Raw genomic sequence first — 17028 nt, forward strand, 5'->3', positions numbered from 1 at the left:
GTTGACCCACATACAGTCTTGTAGGTCAACATCATTTAGACTTGACCTGTAAATTTCCTCCAATTCCTTCTCTCGCTTCCCAGTGCTCTTCGAGAAACCTGGCCAGGCCCTGGAGGTTTGTCTAGACTGTTACCATGTGTGAACTAACCAAGAATGTCGCCCATTCAGAAGGAACTGTTCTTGTTTATCATTCCTTTCTGCCTCTCTCTGTACACTTTCCCATTTGCCTCAACTGCTCCCTGTGAGAGTGAGGTTTGTGTGACCACCTTTATCAGCTATTTTTGGTCTTCGCTCAATTTGAAATACCTGTTTGTGACCATCACCCTCCAGGAAATACATGGACAATAGACAATAGACAATAGGTGCAGAAGTAGACCATTCGGCCCCTCGAGTCTGCACCACCATTCTGAGATCATGGCTGATCATTCACTATCAATACCCAGTCCCTGCCTTGTCCCCATATCCCTTGATTCCCCTATCCATCAGATATCTATCTAGCTCCTTCTTGAAAGCATCCAGAGAATTGGCCTCCACCGTCTTCCGAGGTAGTGCATTCCACACCTGCACAACTCTCTGGGAGAAGAAGCTCTTCCTCAACTCTGTTTTAAATAACTGACCTCTTATTCTCAATCCATGCCCTCTGGTACTGGACTCTCCCAACATCTGGAACATATTTCCTGCCTCAATCCTATCAAATCCTTTAATTATCTTAAACGTTTCAATCAGATCCCCTCTCAATCTCCTCAATTCCAGCGTGTACAAGCCCAATCTCTCCAATCTCTCTGCGTAAGACAGCCCTGCCATCCCAGGAATCAACCTAGTGAATCTACGCTGCACTTCCTCAACTGCCAGAATGTCCTTCCTTAAACCTGGAGACCAAAACTGTACACAATATTCCAGGTGTGGTCTCACCAGGGCCCTGTACAAATGCAAAAGGACATCCTTGCTCTTGTATTCAATTCCCCTTGTAACAAAGGCCAACATTCCATTTGCCCTCTTCACTGCCTGTTGCACTTGCTCCTTCACCTTCATTGACTGGTGAACTAGGACTCCTAGGTCTCTTTGCATTTCTCCTTTACCTAACTCTACACCGTTCAGACAATACTCTGCCCTCTTGTTCCTGCTTCCAAAGTGGATAACTTCACATTTATTCACATTGAATGACATCTGCCAAGTATCTGCCCACTCACCTAGCCTATCTAAGTCTCCCTGTATTCTCCTAACGTCCTCTTCGCATGTCACACTGCCACCCAGTTTAGTATCGTCATGGAGCAAAGGCGGAGAGGAGAGGAGAGGAGGTACAATTGAAGTAACCCACACCAGGACCAGTAAAAGAGCAGAGGGTATATAGGTTTATAGTGAGGAATACAAGTAGAGCAACTTCATCAGCTTCATTCTGTGCTGTGCAAATATGGAGCTAGGCCCTTCAGCCCTCCACCTCCATGCTGACCACACTAATCTTAATTCTCAGTGCTTGTGGGAGTGCATTCCATACTGCACAACAGAAAGCACTGACATTCACAACATTGAAGAAGCACCTGAAAGAATTACTGAATAATAAAGGCATACCTGGGCGCAGACCATATGCTGAGAATTGGGATTAGTATAGATCAGGGCTTTTCCACCTGCTTCATGGTATTGGTCCATGGGATAAAAAAAGGTTGGGAACCCCTGGCCTAGATAGTACTTGATGGACAGCATGACTGATGTGACTATCTCCATATCTGTATAGCACTGAATGGGGCTGACCAGATTGTTCCACTGTGAGCTGTGTAGATGTTAAGTAGACTCATAGTTGTCATACCAATTCTAATATTTTCTGAAATGTTTATTATTTAGCACTTCAGGCACCTCCACTTATTCCATACAGCATCTTATTTACACCTGAAATCCTTGCCCTTGCCTTTGTTATATCCAATTCTAAGTATTCAGATAATTGGTTCTTCATATTCCTCAATCCTCAGCTCGTTGTACTCAGCTGCCATTACTCCATGCTGAAGGTCTTGCTCAGCCATTGCTTTTGTGCTTACCAACATACAATGGCGCCAGAAAGCAATGCCTCAGTTTTAAAGCTCTCATCCTCGTGTTTCTTCCACTTATTCCCTTCTACCTCTCATCTCCTCCAGTAATCCACCAGAATCTATTCCTTTGACTATGGCCTTAGGGACATAACTCACTCTATCACTCATTGAGTTGTGTTGCCCTGGGCCCAATATTTTGGCCTTTCCATGAGCTCGTCATCTGCCCCTTGTCTTGAGATCTTTCTAGGAAGCTCTCCAAATAGTTTAGGCTAGTATTGGTCTTTGAAGCCCTTTGAAATGTCTGACACAAGAGAGACTGACAGTCTGGAGTTACACACACACACAAAATGCTGGAGGAACTCAGCTGGTCAGACAGCATCTATGGAGGGAGGTTAACAGCTGATGTTTTGGGCCGAGACCTTTCATCATCCGCCCTTCATCCTCCAGAATTTTGTGCGCGTTGACCATGAAGTGTCTCTTCTACACTGAAGGGCATACATTAACACTGATTAGTTCAGCTTCACTGCTGACAAAATAGTTGGAGTGAGCAACTTCCAAGCAGTACTTCAGCAAGTCTTCTGTGACTTACCAATGCCTTCAAGTCCTCCCCAGACTGCTGCCAGTGGCTGCATCTTCTGAGAGACAATGCTGGGGGAGCTGCCAAGCTGTGCGAAACAGCACAAGTACGAGAAGATGTCATGGAGAGCAGCCACTATCTCCAGAGTTTGGTACAAAGCTCTCCGGCAAACCTTGTGCGTAGAGGATGGGAGGGTCAAGAAGAAGAAAAATGTCAAATGCTTCAACTATCAGACATGTAGCATTTTATTTCTGCATAAACAACGATGCTCGGACTGCAAACCTGGTGCACTGCACATCAAGGGAAAGACTCTAATTAGATTGAAATATGAAGCCATAATCACAGGACTGTGACTGCAGTATTACAGCCATTACTTTGTATTCCCTGCTACGGTTTAGCTGGTATTCTAGACTGATGCTGATCCAAGTATAAATGATTTTATTTCAACCTTCCCCTTTGCAGCCAGGTTTCCATGCATTTGTTAGTAGATTTATAGCAGATTTAAAACAAAGACTAAAAGATAAGCACTGAGAACACTGTAGTGGACTATTTAGAGTCAGAGTCATAGAAAAGTACAGCACAGAAGCATGCCATTCGGCCCATCTAGTCCATGCTGAACCATTTAAACTACCTACTCCCTGATGTCCTGCACCAGGACCATTAGCCCTTCATACCCCTACCATCCAAACTTCTCTTAAACGTTCAAATGAAGCTCACATGCACCACTTGTGCTGGCGGCTCATTCCACGCTCTCAGTGAAGTTGTTTCCCCTCATGTTCCCCTTAAGTTTTTCACCTTTCACCCTTAATTCATGACCTCTAGTTCTGGTCTCACCCAATCTCAATGGGAAACAGCCTGCTTGCATTTACCCCATCTATACACCTCATCACTTTCTATACCTCTACCAAATCTCCTCTCAATCTGCTGCATTCCAAGGAATAAGCTATTCAATCTATCCATATAACTCAGGACCTCCAGACCCGGCAACATTGTTATAAATGTTCGCTGTACTCTTTCAACCTTATTTACATCTTTCCTGTAGGTAAGTGACCAAAATTGCACACAATATTCCAAATTAGCCCCCCCCCACCCCCCCCCCATGTCTCATACAACTAAGTTAACTACTTCAGAAGAAACCCAGGAACAAAGAAAAGAAAAGAGGAAAGGAGAGTAGTTAGAGACAGTCTGCCGCCTTTGCATATATGCCAGAGAATAGGGTCACAATCACTAAGATGTACTAAAGATCTGTGGAGTTGACTATAAAAGAGACTAAAACAAACCTTTTGTTCCAGGGTTTTAAACATAATAAGCACTTCAGAATGATGAGGAATGTACCAGAGATTAAGAAATGTTCTTCCATCTGTTGACAACAAACTGCGAGGGCGCTGATGGAGTTTCCTAAATTTAAAAGAATGAACACTTGTCACTGCTGATGTAATTCAGAGACGCCAGTGTACATATAACTCTGTGTGGAATTATACGCAACTGCAGTCCACTAACATGTTAGTTTGCAGGTACTTGGGTGACACAGCGGTAGCAGCTTACAGAACTGATGTCTCAAAATTCCTGCGACTCGGATTTAATCCTGACTTTGGGTGCTGTCTATGTGGAGTTCCAAAGCTCTCACTGTGGCCAGATTAGTTTCCTCTGAGGGCTCTGGTTCCACCCACGTCCCAAAGACGTGCGGGTTTGCAGGTTAACTGGCCACTGTAAATTGCCACTAATGTAATGGAGTGAGATTGACGGGAATATGGTCTAGAATGGGTGTTTGATGGTCAGTGTCAACATGTTGGGCCAAAGGGATTGTGTCCATGCCACGTAAACGTAATTGTAAAATTTGGCTGTGGTGTTACATTGCCCAGGATATTATGTCTGCTGGAGACTGTCACTGGCTGAATCAATGGTGGTGACAAATCAGCATATAGGAGTTAGCTTGAATATCTGGCTGAGTGGTGCCACAACAACAACCTCTCACTCAATGTCAGCAAGATCAAGGAGCTGATTACTGACTTCAGGGGGAGGATATTTTTGGTCCATGAGCCAGTCCTTATTTGGGGGTGGGGAGGAGATAGGAGGGGGAGAGGGTGAGCAGCTTTAAGTGCCTATCATTTCTGAGGGTCTGTCCTGGGTCCAGTACATAAGTGCAATTACAAAGAAAGCACAGCAGCACCTCTACTTCCTTAGAAGTTTTTGAAGATTTAGCATGGCATCCAAAGATGTGTAGTGGAAAGCATATTGACTGGCTGCATCACAGCCTGAAGTGGAAATGCAGTGCCTTTGAATGAAAAATCCTACCAAAAGTAGTGGATATTGCCCAGTCCATCACAGGTGAAGCCCTCCCGAGCACCGGGCACACCTACATGGAGTGTTTTTGCAGGAAAGCAGCATCTTTCATTAGGACCCCAAACTGCTGCCAGCAGGAAGGTGGTACAGAAACCTCAGGGTTCACACCACCAGATTCAGGAACAGGGAACAGTTATGACCCCTCAACCATCAGACCTGAACTAGATGAGACCAGTTCACTCAGCTTCACTAGCCCCATCACTGAACTGTTCCCACAACCGATGGACTCACTTTCAAGGACTTTTCATCTCATGTTCTAGATACTTATTGCTTGTTTATTTTTTTTTATTATGTCTTCTTTTCTTTTGTATTTGCACAGTTTGTTGTCTTTTGCACACTGGTTGTCCTCCCTGTTGTGTGCAGTCTTTCGTTGATTCTACTGTGGTTAATGGATTTACTAGGTATGCCCGCAAGAAAACAAATCTCAGGGCTGTATATGGTGACATATACTGTAAGTATTTTGATATTAAATGGACTTTGAACTGAGTTGATGAAACTTGTTTTTTACTGTAATTAATTTTATTTGTAACTTTAAATAGATTTGACAGATTTTTGTAATAACTTGTCACTGCTTTGAATTTGCAGTTCTTATTTTCCTCCACTGTACATTGTAAGTCAAAATTCTTTATAGTTTTTATTTAATAGCCAGAAGGGAAAGGGGATGGGACGTGGCCTGGGAGCCAAGGGGGCAGTAACCCAAAAAAAGTTTGGGACCCACTGGTGTTCAGTTAATGGGGAAACCATTACCAGTTCAGAGGGATCTTGAGGCCTGGTTGGACTGTACCTGGGGTATTGCATTTCGTTTAGTCAGTCTGTTATAGGAAGGATGTGGAGGCTTTGGAGAGGGTGCAGATGAGCTTTACCAGGATGCTGCCTGGATCAGAAGGCATGTCCTATGAGGAGAAGTTGAGCAAATTTGGAAGACGTTGAGGGGAGACCTGATAGAGGTTTGTGAGGCATAGATAGAGTAGGCAGCCAGTATCTTTATCCAGGGTCAAAATGCATAACACTAGAGTGTCAGAGGGGGTAGTTTCAGAGAAGATGGGTGGGACAAGTTTGGTGTTTTTTTTACACACAAAGAATGGTGGGTGCCTGGAAAGGATTTGGAGGGGTGGGGAGCGGGAGTGGTGGCAAATTTGATAGAGGAATTTAAGAGGCTCTGAGATGAATGTGCAGAGAATGGAATGATGTGGAGATTGTGTGGGCAGAAGGGATTGATTTTGTTAGGTGTTTAACAACTAGTTTAATTAGTTCAATACAACTGCGTAGGTGGAAGGACCTGTTCCTGAGCAGTACTGTTTTATGTTCTGTGAACACCGAGGCCAAATATAAACTCAGCTCCCTCAGTACAAGCCAGAGACCAGAAGCAGCCTCCAGGACATTCATCTACTTAGTTAGCTCATTTCCCATCTACAACTAATCACAAGCAAAATGGTTATTTTGCAGCACGTCCATTTAGAATGGAAATCTTGCCCACATGTTACAGTGCTGTGACGCACAGAGGGCGCAGTCAAAGTACAGTCTATAATTGGAAGAACCTAGTGAGGAGAATACAAAGTCAAACAACCGAATAAAAGGAATAAAAATTAACATGTTCATATGCGTGAGTGAGGCCTCCATCAGAATGAATTGACCAGGGATGCTGCATCCTAGCTGTCTAGATACACAAACCTGGGCAGTATGATATGGAGGTCACGCTGTTGCCCATGTAGCAAGCCCCTCTTCACTCGTCTGATGAACGCAAAGGAACGGTAGAGACCGATACAGTTTGGTACCAGCAGCATGGCAGGAGTTGCCAGTGGGTATTGAACTCAACCTTAAGCTAATGCTCATGTAGATTGAGTATAAAGCATTTTTAGGGCATGGTAGCGTAGTGGTTAGCACAACACTTTACAGTACAGGCAACTCGGTTTCAGTTCCCACTGCTGTCTATAAGGAGTTTGTATGTTCTCCCTGTAACCACATGGGTTTCCTCCGGGTGCTCCAGTTTCCACCCAAAGTCCAAAGACGCACCAGTCGGTAGGTTAATTGGTCATTGTTGGGAGGTTAATTGTTGTTGTCATTCCTCTCCACGCCTTGTGGCGAATCTGGTGGCAACCTTGCCACTTCTTCAACATTTGTCTGGTTTTTTGTTACAAGGATGAGTTGCCAGCTTAACTCTCAACCCAGCGTGGAAAGTGTGCAAGAAGCCCGCCAGATTCAAACCCCAAGACCACTCGCCTCGAAGTCTGATGTGGATGCCACTACACCACAGGGCAGCATGTTTGGCTAATTGGTCATTGTAAAATGTCCTGTGATTAGGTCAGGATTGCTTGGCGGCTTGGCTTGAAGAGCTGTAAGGGCCTGTTATGCAGTGTATCTCAATAAATAAAAAATATTTAACTTCACCCATATTAGTATGCTATAGGTGTGCATGTGGCTGTGATCCTCCATTAATTAGACAGTCTCATTGCCTAATCTCATCTGTGAGAAGGGATCACTTGTGCCAATGTACAGATACAGAAAAATGTGAAGAAGAATTTCTCAGAAATATGTAGATTTTTTTTTTGGCCCAGTGCAAACAGAACTTGGAGGTTCAGTGTGCTGCTAACCTGGGATCCGACATCAGCCCCAACTCAGAGTCACTTTCTCCTTTCTTCTCTTGAGGTTGGCCCAACACGAAGTAGGTTTTGACAGCCGCGGGAAAGTCTTGCAGTAAACCCAGCAAGCTACTGTAGTATGCAATAATCTGACCGCGTAAAGAATACTGAGACATGCGCTCATTAAATCTGCAATACCAAAATCAAAATCATATTAGTCACGGCTGACTGCAGGAAACAATTTCATCATGGAATGGAAAGAACATGGTAAAAGATCATTTTGCAAATACTAACATTTGTTCAATTGATTTATTGTTTTCTGTGTAAAATAAAACTTGCCTCACACATCTCCTTTGAACTTTCCTCCTCTCACCTCAGAATTAAACGTCACAGTTCCACCAAGGGATAAGGATACCAGCTGTAAACTCTATGCTTCTTATAATTCTATAAACCCCTGAGCCTCTGCTGCTTCAGAGAAAACAACCCAAGTTTGTTCAACCTCTTGCACCCTCTCCATAATGGGGCAATGAGAACTGAATGCAATGCTCCAACAACAGCCTGAATAAGTATATATAGCTGCAGTGTGACTTCCTGACTCAAGAACTTGATGCCTCAACTAAGGAAGGCAAGGATATGGAAATACGATCAAAGATTAGATTGGGATCAGGGAACAGAGTGAAAAAGACAAATCAGAGCATTGGGAGAGGGCAGATTTCTGATGGGATCACTGACCTGAACAACCCATTGCTCCTGGTTGAACAAAGGTGGAATACTACCTTAATCCTCAATGCTTTGTGCTGAAATTGGTATTCAGTGCAAAGCAACATCAGACAGATGGGGCTTGGATCTACTGGAGGTAGAAAACTTCATCACCGTCATTTCTGCACTGGATAAACTTAAAAATTTAGAATTCCAAACTTGAATAAGGAATAAAGTAGGATTAAACTAGTAATTAACAAGAACAATTTTACTGAATGCGCTATGATCTACTGCTATATGCAACACGATTAACAGCACATCATGACAATCATTTGATCATATTCCTACAAGTATGACCAAATTCATTGCAAGAACCGGTGAAGATCAGTACGTTTTGTTCATGCACACCTTTAAATGAAATAGCCTTACTTGCTGCAGTAGTCGAGAATTAATTCTCTTTTGATTTTCTCCACTTCCACCTGTGAAAACAAACACCTATTGTGAACCACAGATGTACTATTTAAGCAAAAAAAAAGGAAATCAAAAGAACTGCTGGAAATCTGAATGAAAAATAGACAATACTGAAAGCACTCTGCAGGTCAGGCAACATCTATGGAACGAGAAAGGAGAGATGATATTACAATTTCCACCTGGATGCTAATTAAATGCGAAGTGAATGTCAGGAGAACGAGAAATGGAATGAGTGTATCATTGATGTAAATGTGCGTTTGATGGTCAGTATTGACTCACAGGGCTGAATGGCCTGCTTTCATGCTGCACTCCTCTGTGACTCTATTGATTTTTAGAGCCAAGAACATTAATCGAGGGTTCCATGAACCCCAGGTTGGGAAACTCTGCTCTAAAGGTAGTATGTAATGGCAATCTATCATCAAAGGATTCCTATATCCCTTTAGCAAAGAAGAAGGCGGCACAAGGATATGAATGGGAAGCCACAACCAAAAACCTTCACTCGCATGCTAATCAGACATAAACCTGTGAAACATATCAGTCTTGGAGATAATGTTACTGAGGTGACAAGATAGATAACGGATTACAAAGGCTCATTGCACATGGCGTCAGCTGATGCATATTTTCTAAATATTGTAGTATTTTTGCAGGCATGTAGAAACTTTCTTTAATGCAGTTAAACATCTTTATTGATATCTCTATATTATGGCGTTGGCAACAATAGGTTATGCTTGGGTAGCAGTCTGTGGCCCCTTTAATAGCTACCAATAGATTTCATGAAACTGTAGGGGATTCATTTGAGTTTTGAATGTCATATCCAATCATAATCTGCAGCTTCTTAACCAACTATATAAGTGAACAGGTTGTACTTTGTTTAAGTGGTTCCATTTAATAGGAATTGATTACTCAGCTAAAGAAAGCACCAGGAATTTTCTTTCACAGATTGAGAAACCACCTGACTCTACAGCACTGCATTTCTGTAAATGCAATTACAGAAATTGCATTTACGATTTCTGTGGAAATTGTAAATACCACGAAATACCCTGCTCAGAGGACATAGAGATACTCTGGATCTTCATGGGCTGCAGGTCCTCACCGATCACTCTGGGAGCAGAAGTTGCACTGCCCATTGCTCTGGGCTGACATATAAGGAGACAACAGACTGACAGAGAAGGGATTGGTTATGGCTGGAAGGAATCAGAGCTGTGGTTCACCTACAACGATGGAATGATTGGTGGCTGAGAAAGGAAGTTAGTCCCTATGGGGCATGATTGAGGATGGTGTTTCAATGCACCTGGTAAGGGAATCCTGTTTAATGTTTATATGGATGGTGCTCCTGGGCCATTGGCTAATTTCTCTGGTATTGCTCCAAAAGGAGTGTCGTATGGGGAATATTATCATCATCCAATGGGAGACCATCACCTCAGCCTAGCGGAATTTCCAGGATGAACTGAAGGGGTCTTGAAGAGGGAATAATTCTGTTACCCACCAGGTAAAGTGCACTGTTAACTCTATAGAGTTAAAAAGGTGCTACATGAATGAATTTCTAAACAATATGCCACAGTCAAGAATTTAATAGTCTAAACACAGTAGGAGGGAAGCTGCTTTGGCACATTTATCTCCATTCTGATTTGCATATCAATCCAGTCTCTTCACTCTACCATCTTTGTCCTTCTCTCTGTGCCCTTTAATGTATCCCTGTGTGACAATCCACCAGTGTCATTCAGCCTCAACTTGATGCAATTTTGTCTCAATCACCCTTAAGAAATGCTTTTGATATATCAGTTCACCAACACACTAAATCAAGTTTTTTTTCTTTCTCTCTTTCAAAATTCAAAGTAAATTTATTATCAAAGTACATATGCCACTATATACAATCCTGAGATTTATATTATTGTGGGCATACTCAATAAGTCCATAATGGAAATAATAACCATTGTAAAATCAATGGAAGATCGCACCAACTTGAGCGTTCAACCAGAATGTAGAAGACAATTGTGCAAATATAAAAAGAAAAAAATAATTATAATTAATAAGCACCAAGTATCGAAAACATGAGATAATGAGTCCTTGAAAGTGAGCCCATAGGTTGTGGGAACATTTCAATGATAGGGCAAGTGAAGCTGAATGAAGTTATCCCCTTTGGTTGAAGAGCTTTATGGTCGAGGGTAATCACTGTTCCTGAACCTGGTGGTGTGAATCATGAGGCTCCTATACCTTCCTGAGGGCAGCCGCGAGAAGAGAGCATGGCCTGGGTGGTGGGAGTCCCTGATGACAGATGCTGCTTTCCTACAACAACTCGATGTAGATATGCTCAATGGTGGGGAGGGCTTAACCCACGATGGACTGGGCCACATCCACTACTTTTCGTAGGGCTTTCTGTTCAAGGGCATCAGTGTTTCCATGACAGGCCATGATGCAGCCAGTTTATATTCTCCAACACACATCTCTAAAAGTTTTTCAAAGTTTTACATGCTATTCTGAGTCTTTACAAACTCCTAAGGAAGTAGAGGCGCTGCTGTGCTTTCTTCATAATTGCACTTAAGTGCTGGGCTACTTGCAGGAACAGATGGCATAGAAGGCTAGAGGGAGGAAGAGCACTGAGATGGCTTTGCAGGGAAGAAGTCTGGACCCTATCAGGATGTCACAATGCTGGTTGGAAATGGGGAGACAGGACTTTACAGCTATTTAGTGACAGACTTAACTATCAACCATCCACTTGGTTAAAACGCTCACAGATGGTGATCTGTGAGACAAATATGATGATATGGAAATACCAAATTCTAACATTCTAACCATATCTACAGGCCAAGTGCTGGAAGATGGGAATAATTCTTTGATGCTCACTGGTTGGCATTGATGTGGTTGGTTGAAGAATCTGTTCCCATGCTCTATACAGTTAACTCTGTGGTTACTTTAATAATGCCTTTAATTTCCCAGAAGTCCTTCCCAAACAAGGCTATCGTTCAGTGTGGCCTGGCTGACCCACTGTCACGGATCTCCTCCAGACCACAAAAAGCCACAAATGCAAAACACTTTGGTTGGACCATCAAGAGAAATAATTGAGATTTTGCCCTGTGATAGACAAGTGTGTAGGAACAGGTGCCCATGACAAAAGAGTCTGCAAATGGCCAGGTGCTGGTTAGTTGGAAATCCTGTAGTCCCAAGCCTCGAAAGATCAGAATTTATGCACCAGCAAAGAATACATGATGTCCTACAGAGTGATAATGACAAGAGGTCTGTTAGCCAACATCTCATGGTTTCTTGCCTTTGTGACAATGCCCTCATCTTTGGAAAGAATGGATTCAGGTCAATAAGTTTGCAGAACATAAAACTGAGGACAGATTACTCATATGGATTGGGAATTCATTAATTGTGGCGAACAAAGAGTGGGAATTAATATTACTTTGGCTGACAGGCTATGACTGGTAGGGATTCATGCTTAGGTCCTGTCCCTATTAATAGATTAACAAAGGGGACCAGTTGTGTTTCTGAAGTTGCTGATGGTACCAAACTTAGTGGAATTGAGGGGATGGTGTGTGGAACTGGAGAAGCCTCAAAGGGTAGTGAGGGAGAGGGTAAATGTGGCAGATGGAACATAGTGTGGAAATATGTAAGGTTATCATGGTGAAAACTTCCGCACAAGTTACTGAAGGCCAACGTGCAGATGCAGCAGGTGATTAATTAAGGAAAATGAGGTGTTAGCCATTATTATGAGAGGATTTCAATACACGCCTCACAGAATAGAACGGTACTGGATAGACTATATGGCCCACAATGTTGTACTGATCTTGATACTAATTTATAGTAAATGTCCTCTTGTGTATCATCTATACCCCTCCACTCCCTTGGTATCCATGTGTCTATCTAAAAGCCTCTTAAACTCCACCAGACTGCCTGATTCCATTACTACCCCTGGCAATCTATTCCAGGCACAGCTCTCTGTGTGCAGAAAACTTGTCTCTAAACGCCCCCTACCCTCACCCTGCCCTTTGATGTTTGACATTTGTGCCCTGGGAGAAAGGTCCTCATGTATGCCTCCACCAGGTCTTCCTTCAGCCTCCAATACTCCAGGGAAACAATTCATGTTCATCCAACCTTATCTTTTAGTCCAAACTGTCTAATCCTGGTAAACCTCTTGTCCACCTTCTCCACAGTCTTCACATCCTTCCTATAACGGGGCAAACAAAGCTGTAGGCAGTACTCCAATAGCAGTCTAACGAAAGTGTTATGGAGCCACAGACTGACTTCCTTACACTCAACACTCCTACCAATGAAGGTAAGCATGTCACACTCCCTCTTTATCACCTTATCCACTTGTGTAGCTGCTTTCCGTAAACAATGGCTAAATGATGGACCTGGACCCCAAGAATCCTCTGTACCTCAACGATATTAAGGATTCTAAACTCTACATTTCTCATTTCATTTAAAACCTGCCCACCCCCCCAAAGTGTAACACCTCACTCTTACTACTTCCCACCCATATCTGTAACTGATCTATATTTTGCCATTTTCCGATAGCCCCTTATACTATCCAAACCTCCACCAGTCCTGGTGTCATCCAAATGTCTGCTAATCCACCCATCTACATTTTCATCCAAAACATTGAAACATCTCACAACGACAGAGGTCCCAAAACTGATTTTTGCAGAACATCATTAGTCATGAACCTCCAGCCAGAATAACTGCCTTCTAACTTTACTCTCTGGTTTATGGCAAGCCATTTCTGAATCCTATATTACAATTCACCCACACCCATGCATATCAATGCTCTGAATCAACTTACCATGAGTGACCTTATTAAAGTTCTTGCAGATACTGTCCACTGCCTTACCCATATCAAAAGTACAATCAAGCTTTAAGGCAGGACTTGCCCTGCACAAAGCCAGTGCTGACTGCCCCTAAGCAGGCCATGCCTTTCCAAATGCACATTAATCTCTCAGTACCTTCTCCAATAGCTTCCCTATCACTGCATTATTACCTATCACTACCCTTATTTCCCTTCTTGAACAGAAGCATTTGCTACTCCCACAGCTCTGAGATCTCACCCAATCTTTGTCAGAGCCGCAGCAATCTCCTCAATTGTTTCTTTCAATAGCTTGGGACAAATGCCATCAGGCTTGGGGACTTATCCACCTTAATAAAGTTTTTCAAAATACCCAGCACTAGCTCTTCCTCAATCTTAAAATGTCCCAGCATATTAGCATACTCTGCCCTTCCCTCACTATCCCCCAAATCTTTCTCCTTGTTGAATACCGACACAAAATACTTATTTTCATAGTGCCTCAACCACTTGCTCTGATCCCAAGCAAAAATCCCCCCCTTTATCCTTGAGTGAATCTACACTCTCTTTAGTTATCTTTTTTCCTAAATAAAAGCATTAAATGCCTTGGCCTTTTTTGCCCTTCCTAATCACTCACTTGAACACTTTAACACTTTCTTTATATTCTACAAGAGCGGGTTTGAATGTAATTCCCCATCTTTTTATTTCATGACTAAACTTAAGACCTCTCAGGTTATCCAAGGTTCCCTTACCTTACCATCCTTGTCTTTACTCCTTAGTTGAACATGCCAATTCTACACTCTGATCAGCTGGCCTTTAAACAACAACAACGTCTGGCATGTACTTGTCCAATAGCAGCTGCTCCCAATCATGCCCCTTAGGTCCTGTCTTATCCTGTCATAATTTGTCCTCCCCAATTAATACCTTCCTACAAGATTCAATTGTCCTTACCCACAACCACCTTCAAACATAAATGTGTTGTGATTACTATTGTAGTCTGTCATTTTCCAAAATGAGGTCCAGTATGCATTCACTCCTATTGGACTCTCCACATACTGTTTCATGAAGCCTTGTCAGATGCACAGAAGAAATTCCACCCATACTGCACTCACAGACTGCACAAAGCAGCAGAGTGCAGAACTCTTGTTTAGTTTCTTGTACTTCCACACGTAGCCTTACCACTGAGGAAGAGAACCTTTCAAATACTTGAACGTTAGCTCGCTACCTATTGCTTGTATGCACTGCATCAAATTAATTCTTAGCAGTGTGTGCAGTTTATTCACAGAAGAGCAAGTGGAACCTGCAGCAGTCTCTCACATTTCCTGTTAGCTATCTTTTATTTGATCATTTAGGCATGTGTGGTTGGCAAGCTCAATGTTCGTTCCATCCCTAAAAGTCCTTGAACTGAATGGCTTACAGACTATTTTTGGGAGCAGTCATTAGAAACATAGAAAACCTACAGCACATTACAGGCCCTTCGGCCCACAATGCTGAGCCGAACATGTACTTTAGAAATTACCTAGGGTTACCCATAGACCTCTATTTTTCTAAGCTCCATGTACCATTGCTGGGATTGAAACTATATACTTAGGCCACAATGGCCAACAACACACACAAAATGCTGGTGGAACACAGCAGGCCAGGCATCATCTATAAGGAGAAGAACTGTCGACGTTTCGGGCCGAGACCCTTCGTCAGGACTAACTGAAAGGAGAGATAGTAAGAGATTTGAAAGTAGTGGGGGGAGGGGGAAATGCGAAATGATAGGAGAAGACCGGAGGGGGTGGGATGAAGCTAAGAGCTGGAAAGGTGATTGGCGTAAGTGATACAGAGCTGGAGAAGGGAAAGGATCATGGGACGGGAGGCCTCCGGAGAAAGAAAAGAGTGGGGGAAGCACCAGAGGGAGATGGAGAACAGGCAAACAACTAAATATGTCAGGGATGGGGTTAGAAGGGGAGGAGGGGCATTAACGGAAGTTAGAGAAGTCAATGTTCATGCCATCAGGTTGGAGGCTACCCAGCCGGTATATAAGGTGTTGTTCCTCCAACCTGAGTTTGGATTCATTTTGACAGTAGAGGAGGCCATGGATAGACATATCAGAATGGGAATGGGACATGGAATTAAAATGTGTGGCCACTGGGAGATCCTGCTTTCTCTGGCAGACTGAGTGTAGGTGTTCAGTGAAACGGTCTCCCAGTCTGCGTCGGGTCTCACCAATATATAAAAGGCCACACTGGAGCACTGGACACAGTATACCACACCAGCCGACTCACAGGTGAAGTGTCGCCTCACCTGGAAGGCTCACCAATATATAAAAGGCCACACTGGAGCCTAACAGCAAGCTTCCTACTGTAAAGTGCATTTTTGAACAGATGGATTTTTACAACAGGGCAATGGTATATGGTCATCATAACTCACAGAAGCTTTGAAATTATTTTTATTTAATCAACCCTTTTAACCCCTCCGGGAAGTACATTGAGATCCAATGCTCAAAGCTCCTGTACACTGGACTGCCAGCTCAGCCATAAGGGTGTAACTGCAATCTTCACGTTAAAGTCAATACTCACATCATTTTTCATGATCAACCCTGCGACACTTTTCTTCTGAAGGAAGTGATTCAGCATCAAGTCCCGGGGTGTGAGTTTTTCCAGCTGGATGGAAACAAATGCCTCCGGAGGCCTGTAAACTCAACACATCAAGGATGAACCCATGAAAACTGGCACCCACAAGTACAGCATTAAGAGCCTGGTCAGTTCAGCATTAAGCAGAAGGAAAAGTAGGACTAGAACGTAAACACAAGGACATAATGTTGAGGCTTTATAAAGCATTGGTGAAACCTCATTTGGAGTATAGTGAGCAGTTTTGCATCCCTTACCTAACATAGAAACATAAAACATGGAAACATAGAAAATCTACAGCACAATAAAGGCCTTCGGCCCACAATGCTATGCTGAACATGTACTTACTTGAGAAATTAGCTCGGGTTACCCATAGGGTTACCCTCTATTTTTCTAAGCACCATGTACCTATCCAGGAGTCTCTTAAAAGACCATATTGTATCCACCTCCACCACCATCGCAGGCAGCTCATTCCACACACTCACCACTCTCTGTGTAAAAAAAACTCACCCCTGACATCTCCTCTGTAACCTAATTCCAAGCACCTTCAAACTGTGCCCTCTTGTGCTAGCCATTTCAGCCCTGGAGAAAAGCCTCTGACTATCCACACAATCAATGCCTCTCATTATCTTATACACCTCTATCAGGTCACCTCTCATCCTCTGTCACTACAAGGAGAAAAGGTCGAGTTCACTCAATCTATTCTCATAAGACATGCTCCCCAATCCAGGCAACATCCTTGTAAATCTCCTCTGCACCCTTACTATGGTTTCCACATCCTTCCTGTAGTGAGGTGACCAGAATTGAGTGCAGTACTCCAAGTGGGGTCTGACCAGGGTCCTATATATTTCCTCTCGGCTCCTAAACTCAATCCCACGATTGATGAAGGCCAATGCACGCATGCCTTCTTAACCACAGAGTCAAACTGCGCAGCAGATTT

The 17028-nt window shown here is 43.1% G+C and overlaps 1 protein-coding gene across 5 annotated transcripts in view; it reads right to left on the reverse strand.

The window, feature by feature from the left end:
- Positions 1 to 17028, reverse strand: part of si:ch73-242m19.1 (uncharacterized) — a 161408-nt gene that overhangs the window by 59606 nt on the left and 84774 nt on the right. For all 5 annotated transcript variants that reach the window (XM_059982973.1, XM_059982974.1, XM_059982975.1 and 2 more), the window contains 5 exons: positions 16038 to 16149; positions 8649 to 8698; positions 7533 to 7709; positions 3879 to 3996; positions 2611 to 2770 (listed from right to left, as the gene is read on the reverse strand). In XM_059982973.1, coding sequence (XP_059838956.1) covers positions 2611 to 2770; positions 3879 to 3996; positions 7533 to 7709; positions 8649 to 8698; positions 16038 to 16149 — 617 coding nt within the window. The remainder of the gene's footprint in view (positions 1 to 2610; positions 2771 to 3878; positions 3997 to 7532; positions 7710 to 8648; positions 8699 to 16037; positions 16150 to 17028) is intronic.

This window comes from Hypanus sabinus, chromosome 10 (genome assembly GCF_030144855.1).
Source record: "Hypanus sabinus isolate sHypSab1 chromosome 10, sHypSab1.hap1, whole genome shotgun sequence".
Lineage (NCBI taxonomy): Eukaryota > Metazoa > Chordata > Chondrichthyes > Myliobatiformes > Dasyatidae > Hypanus > Hypanus sabinus.